We start from the raw sequence: 8,093 nt of genomic DNA, 5'->3' as shown, positions 1-8,093 counted from the left end.
TGTCGTCGCAGCGCCCGCAGCGCCCGCTTCCTCCGCCGCCGCCGCCGTCGGTGCGAACATTATCGGCAGTCTTTTATGTATGAGCCGGATCGAAACATAAAAGCGTTTTATTCAAATGTTTCCACAAATCGAATAAATTTTAAGACAATTATTGTTTTTTCATCCGTTTTTTTTTGTTGATAAAGGACATATAAACAAGTCAAACAAACTCAATGTTTATTGGAATTTGGTCAAATTATGATTCCAGATTCATCATGTGCAATTTTATAATATCATAGGCTCCAACATTAGTCCTATATACAGAATATATTTACATATATTTTATATTTAACATAAAAATAGCAGGCAAATTCTTACACTATAAACTGTATATACAACATTCACACCAGTCCTTATCTTATAAACAACTACAATTTATTCTGAAAAGTCTGTATCTTCTAGCATATATTCAAGGGGGGATGATGAGAGCATTTGATTTATTTCTTCCTGTTCTGCGGCTAGCATTAACATGTCATCATCCGTCTCTACCTGTTTTTTCGGGGGGAAATATTGCTCGGCCAGCACATCCCGTTCTCCCCACAATTCATAGGTTTCTTCTTCTAGTTCTCCCATTTCACCGATCTCTTGCCCACCCATTACCTCGGCTAGTCTCGCTTCTGTTGTGCCTCTTTCATCGCCTTCCTCCAAATTTTCTTCGTTTGACAGTGTCATGATCTGGGCTACCTCCTCCTCCTTCTCTTCCTCCTCTATCCCTATAGAATTATCGGGATGACCGTAAGATCGTGACTCCAAGGTGCTAATGTAGTATCTTTTGTTCTCAACTACAGATATCCCTCTCTTGGGATATTTTACTGTACTCATTCGTCCATTGCGCACTGTGAATCCCTGATAGTCAAAGCTAAATGTTTGCTTCTGGAATAGGGCGTCTTTGTATCGCTGATAAGCAATTTTCTTCTTTATGAACTTTGGAACGCCCTTAGCTGAACTCAACCGGTCACCGTCTGCCAAGAGGATAGAGTAGCACTTTGGTTTTACACCTACAAATTCTGAGATGGTTCCTTCTCCCACTTCAGACTTGAGAAATCCAAGCTTTCCTTTGTTATCTGTGCTGTACAATGAATGTGAGGGGCTAAAGTTACTTGTGTTTATATAGCTTTTGAAGGGTTCCTGCGAGTACTCTGTTAATAGATCAGGAGTTTCAATTTCTGTTATTAAGGAATCAGTGTCACAATACACTAGTTTCGCCCGATCTCCGTAATGAGCCTTCAACACATTGTAATAGAAATCACATAGTCGCAGCTTGGACAGCTCTAGGATGTAGTAGCCAATGTAGTTTGAATGATTCACCCGTGAATATTTCCTATGGCGAGTTACAACTACATGGCCATCATTGAGAGGTACAACGCGTTTAAAGTAAGGACTTCGGGCCAGCTTCAACAACTTTTCGCGGTTGGTGACAATATCTATGTCTTCACTATATCTGGCCACGTTCATCAGGAATCGACCAAAAATGCTGTTTGAAATACACTTGATTGCATTTTTCTTGATAGGGCAAGTAGCACTTTTGCGGGCTTCTATGTTATCCTGAATGAAGTCCGCAATAAAGTGCTTTTGCTTAAACGTATAAATAGCATGCACTTTTTTAACAACCAGGCCTAGTTGAATAAGTAGTTTAAGGAGGGGCAGAGCAAACAGCATTTTCTCCTGAGCAGCATGTGCTCCAATCAGTTTTATGTTCTTACACGGTGCTGGACGGGTTTCTTCTTCATACCATTCGCGTGTGACTGACGATATAGCTCTGTTGGTGATATTGTGTCTTCTGATGATCAGTGGGAGGTCATCCGTTTTCTCAACGACTTCACGTGAGATAGTCTCAGTATCGCACAGAATGAGATATCCAAAATCGCCATCGGTTGCTTGATTGACCAAGCCCCCGCTCAAAAACGACTGCATTTCTGTCTCATCTAGTTTTCTCATATCCCCACATGGTAACTTCTCTTGCATTACAGTAGGATAAAGACTGTTGAAGTCAAGATATGAAAGGAAAGTGCTTCTATCATATTTTGGATTAAACTGAGGGTTCGTGTAGATGTTATTGGCGCGTACAAAACGACGCTCAACACTTGTGTAGCCCCCACGCACATTTGTTTGAATGCAATGATATATGTCTGGGTTACTAAGTACTTCTAATTCCTGCTGTGTTTTTAGCAGAAAAGAGTCATAGGCAAATCCTGGCAGGCTAACATAATTTACAATATCCAACCTCCACTGGGTTTTCAAAATACCTCTCCACTCTAGGAAGACATCACATAGAAGGCCAACATTCATTTTTACATAAAGCAACAAATAGTCCTTCAGGCTCTGACACCCAGCTACTTTCCAAACATTCTGAGCATGTTCATAATCACTTTCGGAAAGTTCTGCTTCTTTAAGTGAATTGAAAAAATCTTCGCGGGATGGAAGACGTGTCTCAGAAAGTCGTTCCATCGAATCCATATAGTCATAACAAAACACCTGCTTTCCCTTGATCAATAATGGCAACGCAGGTGTTGGCACATCTTTCAACATCTGTTGTGTGCATATGGGTTCGTTCCCATTACTGATGAATTGGTTTGCTAAAGCCGCGAGTGAACCAGACATTAAGGCATACGAGTCAATAAATCTCAAGTCATTTATGATGACTACATGGTATTTGTGAACTGGACGTTTTGGTCTTAGTTTGATTTTCAAGTCAGGTATCGTTAATTCACACAGGATTAACGACATGTCGTAATTAGCATTATGTGCAATGAGAGTGAGCTGCAATTTGTGATTTTTCATTTGGAGGTTGCATCTATTACAATAAGCTCCAACGTAATTGTTTCCTGATTTTTCATGGTCATGATGTTTTACTTCTTTACCTTTAAAAAAAAAACCTGTTTACAGAGAAGACAGTGAGTTAGCTCATTGTGGCGTGTCGTATCTTCATCGGTCATATTGATTTTATTGTAGCCTTTAGAAAATTTAAACTTCTACCAGGCACGCTGCATTGTACATATGAATAAAATGGTTTACAGCATTACTTCCACAATAGGATCCGCTTTGTACTGTTTCTCCGTTTCTCTTCACTATAATGTAAGCATACGCTATGGCAAAGTGATGTCTCTTTACACATCCAGACACATTCGAAGAAGGCTCTTCGAGAATACTCTCAAAGTCGTAGAATGCTAAATAAGATGGCTCATATGCCTTAGCATGATTAATAAATTTCACAGTAGAGCCCGCGGGTGGGAATCTTAGTCTTGTGATCATCGTTGGGCAAATTAGCACATGTTCAGCAAGCGTTGTCTTGTTTTCACAGGCGCACAAGCAGATATCGCAAAACATTTTTTCCCGCGACGTTGGCAGGTAAACAGGTTCATGTATGCGTCAAAGTCTTGGATAAGAGCTTGGTGTCTGTTCCCCAACAACAGACAATGAACAACTTCTTGATCTTCGAGCCCCTTTCTGACTAGAGTTAGTTCGCCTTTTTTGTCTTCAACGTTGTCTAGACAGTAAACGCGAATACTTATGTTGTTTAATCTTTGAAGCCGACCGAGGTCTTCCCTGGATACCGGGGTTGGAATGTTACCTGTATTAATAGAGGCCAAGCAAGCATTCTCCCATTGTCTGCCCGATGAAACTACATTTCTTGACTTTAGATAGCGATAAGGTGTTAGAGCTTGGAAAACACAGTCCGTGGGTCCTGAAAGGTTGAGAACTTGTTTTTTCCCTGGAACACCCTTAGGATAGGGTACATACTCTCCAATACTAGTGTGCAGCATTATAAGAGAGAAGGAAAATTTTACGTACACTTTAAAAGAAGGAGGTCTAACCTGCTGGCAGCCTTGGAATACAGACTCTACTGCCTCGCGAAGACGGTCAGTGTTGTTGTTGAAATACGATGCAATGTCTCCGTTGTCTGCTGGTGGGATGGGAACGTCGATCGTTGTTAAAGCCCCGTTGAAATGTTGGCTTATTTCACCGGGTGTTGGTGAGGGTGTTGTTGCCGGCCGACCCGGGTTATAACCGCTGGGCCCTGGCTGTGGAGAACTGTTTGGTTGAGAGAATCCCTCACGACAGGCTTGCTTTTTCCTGCAGGTGTCTGAAGAAAGGTAAAATAATATTAGAGGGACCTGTGAAATTACAATTTTTTCCTTAGAACAGAGGTGTGCGTAATAAAAGAAATGTAGAAACTTACCGTTTGTTCCTGTATTCGCTTCTTTTCGTTTTCGTCCACTACCGATCGCTAAAGAGGAGGAGCAATGGCTGAGCCTACCAGACCCGCCTTCTTCGGAGATACCCCTTAAGGAATATGAAACACATAAATGAAATTTTATGAAACTCTCTACCCCGCACATATTTTACTGTGACACTTAAAATACAATATGGGAATGTGTCTCTTGTAAAACACATTTTAACAATATTGCATTTCAGAAGATATTAGGTTTTGGCCTACCTTTGGTTTTGACTGGCTTCGTCGCTGAGACCCGTCCGTGGAGAACAACTCCCAATATCGCTGGGGCCTGGTTAAGAGAAACCGACATCTGATCGATCAGAGCTAGACGACGGTGTCTCTTCTGAAAAAAATAGAAAGACTAAAGTCGATATTGAACATGTTGCCCAACTCTCTACCCCCTCCCGTCATCCACATCTGCTACTGTATTTTTTTATGACAATCACATAAAGTAACGCGAGCATTTAAGTACTTACCATTGTTTCTAGTAGATATATCTTTCGATCCAGTCCCAAGGCCCTCTGGAAGACATGTCGCCCTATGAGCTGCGAGCGTGGACAACGGGAAGTAATTATTACACCATGAACATTTGATACAGGTGTGTACAGGGATCCTCATGTTTGCGAGAAACAAGAACAGGAGACCTCCTGACCTGAGACCTCCTTGAGAAGCTGTGAAGGGCTCGTTGGTTTGACGACCATAAATACACCCGGCGTTGTGTGTTCGTTTGTACGTGTGTGTGTGTGTGTGTGTGTGTGTGTGTGTGTGTGTGTGTGTGTGTGTTCCTCAGGTCAGTCCTTAATGACCTGAGGTTTATTGTAATGACTTGAATCATTAAGGCTCCAGAAGACCAGAAGGCGTGGTCTCAGATACATGGAGATGTCATCGAACCATTTTTTCCGCGATTTTATCTCGTATGACCAGATGTGTATGTGTGTGTGTGTGTGTGTGTGTGTGTGTATATATATATATATATATATATATATATATACATATATAGATATATATATATATATATATATATATATATATATATATATATATATATATATATATATATATATATATATATATGCGCGTGCAGTAGTGGGGAATGGTGCCAGTGACGGGACTAAAAAAAATTGGAGACTATGATCAATAATTAGCGCCAGAAACACGTCCAAAAATTTATCCGTCGAAAACCACGACAGGCGGGCGGGCAGCCAGCCAGCCAGCCGCCGGGGGGGACCTACCCACCACCCACCCAGCCGGGTAGTGGTCAAAGCTACCCAAAAGTGACCATCCCCCCCCACCCCCCACCACCACCACCTTTCCGGCGTGCCCACGCCACCGTGTCTCCCCCTACCCACTCTATACCCACCCCTTTCGCGAGCGTCGGCTTGTTGGGCGGAGGCCTGTGGCTACCACCGTGCCGGGGCGTCACCCTCCTGCCGGGGATCGGTTAGGGGCGTCCTTTCGCACCGTGCCGGAACGTCACCCTCCTGCCGGGGATCGGTTAGCGCGAGCGGTGACTTGTTGGGCGGAGGCCTGTGGCTACCATTCCCCCTCCCTCTCCCTCTACCCCTCCCGCTATTGATTTTTTTTTCCAGTTTGCCAGCATGTGCGTGTGTATATGTGTATGTGCGTGTCCCCCCCCTCTATACCCCACCACTCGCGAGCGGTGACTTGTTGGTCAGTCCGAGGTTACCATTCCCCCTCCCTCTCCCTCTACCCGCTATTGCTTTTTCAGTTTGCCAGCATGTGTGTGTGTGTGTGTGTGTGTGTGTGTGTGTGTGTGTGTGTGTGTGTGTTACTGTTGATTTTCATATTGACTGGAGTTATATCGATTGTCTTTTCAGTGAGGGGGTAGGAACGGGAAAAGTAGGTTTTATACATTTTTTTATTGAAATATAGTGGAAAAACTGGTATGACAAGTTATTATATTACCTTAATCTAGTCTATTTTATTTGTTCTTTCTTAATCCAGGCTAATTTGTTCTTTCTTAATCCAGACTAAATACACGCTAAGCCTAAGGTAGAGTACCAAAACACACAATCGCCACACAAAAAAAAGACATATTACAAACTCACACCGTACATGCTCAAAGAAATACAATGGAAACCCCCCCAACCCCCCCCAGATTTTTCGTCCCCTCTTCCTGCCCCAAGAGCATTACCTAACGTTATTCAAATCTAGTTGGTGGGCAAAAGATCTTAGCTCCTTCAAGTAGGCCACGTTCCATTCATGATCCATCTTTCCCCTTCGTCCTACGCCGGTAGGAAAAATGACTTTTCGAATGTTTTTTTTCTGCTTTACATAATCACCTAGCTCATTGAGGCAACTTTTAAAATTATCGCGTCTGCTTTGCTTGGTGTCCGACATTAAACCGTTCACATAATGCATATCTCTGCAGGTTTCAATAAAATATCTTGACACGTCATTATATTCTACAGAATCACCCTGACAAAATTGCGTCACCATACCCACCACAATGGGATAATATCATTCCGCGGGTGGTTCCTTCACTACCAGCGACCCCACATTCGGTCTGTCACTCCAAACGACTCTTTTCAAATTATAAAGTTTCCGATTTTCAAAGAGATTAGCATAGCCATACACTTCAGCCAAGTCCTTGGCTATACCGCTAAGTTTAAAACTGCTGGCGTTGATGGTGGTTACTAAACACACACTGTCGTCAATGAACTGACGATCGGTCATTCGCCCTTTCACAGGAATGATGGGATAGTCTGACATGTTTATAGAAAAAGTATATATTAATTCTCGCTCTTACTCACGCCCAGTGTCTCCCTGTCCCGCGAGGTCACACAAGTGTCTATATCCCACCCCAAAACAAATCCTTTTTATACGCGATAATTCTCCCACGTCATACCCGGCATCCGCGCGGGGGCGGAGAAAGAAGGCGTAGGGCGTGGCTTTGCCCGAATTAGGGCACTTCTCCTTCCTCCCCCACCACCTCCTCCACCGTGACCTCCTCCTCCTCCAAACAGTTGCTTCCTTGCCTTATTATCGCGTATAAATGATAGATCTAAGTTTGTGTTGTGGAAAAGCATTTTAATAAATGGTATATCATCAGCTTTGAAACCTAACTTGCTGTTGACGTCACAGGTTTGCAATATATCAGTGACGTTAAAATTATTAATGGGACTCAAAAGATTTCCGTTTGTATCCCATGTAATTCTTGGAGTATGTTTCATGAGAGCTAAGAAAGCTTTGGCATAATCCCTTTGAGTTGCTTTCATTCTAACATCAATCCTATTATCTATGGCCGGTTTCGAATCGATAGTATTTGTGGGGAACGTCGTGCGAGGACCTATGGCCGCTATAGATGGCGGGTGGTTGTTTTGGGTTAATACATCTTGCAGCGCGCGTCTCTTTATATTTTTTAATGCAGTTGACACCTTGACCGTCGAACCCGACAACGGTTTCCACACTCTTTTCTTTTTTTTCCTCGTCCGTCTTCCTGTTTCGTTTTATGATACGGCTCCCCGTAGAAGACTTGAGTAAAAATTGTTCTGCTGTTGATTTCGGGATGAGACAATATTCCTTCATTTTGTTAAAAGACCTGTTATGACGCTAGCTGCCAGAGGTAACAGCACAGAGAGTATAGCACCGCCCCGCTGTGTTCGCAGTAGTTTTTTTTTTTATTTTAGTGTACTTACCCCCTTGTTGGCGAGTTTCCTTATGTGTTTTTTATATTTGTTCAGGGATTTCACAATCTTTGTATTTCGCGTAAGATTAGTTTTTAGGAAATTTAGAAACACTTCTGACAAGCAATCTATATGTTTCTTGTTCAACACCGCAGTTATTTTTTTCCGCTTGTCGGGGGAGAGTTTAGCCA

The 8,093-nt window shown here is 42.7% G+C and overlaps 1 protein-coding gene across 2 annotated transcripts; it reads right to left on the bottom strand.

Moving 5' to 3' along the window:
• Positions 1-235: 235 nt before the first annotated feature.
• LOC126997179 (uncharacterized) lies at positions 236-5,151 on the bottom strand. Of its 2 annotated transcripts, XM_050858216.1 has the most exons (4): positions 4,732-5,151; positions 4,478-4,598; positions 4,220-4,323; positions 236-4,123 (listed from the first exon to the last, which is right to left on the bottom strand). In XM_050858216.1, exon 4 carries the CDS (start codon positions 2,818-2,820, stop codon positions 415-417), a length of 2,406 nt encoding a protein of 801 aa, XP_050714173.1. In that variant the 5' UTR covers positions 2,821-4,123; positions 4,220-4,323; positions 4,478-4,598; positions 4,732-5,151; the 3' UTR covers positions 236-414. The 2 variants fall into 2 exon arrangements, with proteins under 2 accessions (XP_050714173.1, XP_050714174.1); XM_050858217.1 differs by lacking the exons at positions 4,478-4,598; positions 4,732-5,151 and having other exon boundaries at positions 4,220-4,455.
• Between the last annotated feature and the right edge of the window lie 2,942 nt (positions 5,152-8,093).

This window comes from Eriocheir sinensis, chromosome 11 (assembly GCF_024679095.1).
Source record: "Eriocheir sinensis breed Jianghai 21 chromosome 11, ASM2467909v1, whole genome shotgun sequence".
Lineage (NCBI taxonomy): Eukaryota > Metazoa > Arthropoda > Malacostraca > Decapoda > Varunidae > Eriocheir > Eriocheir sinensis.
Note: the sequence above shows the minus strand (reverse complement) of the source record. Positions and strands in the feature narration are given on the sequence as shown.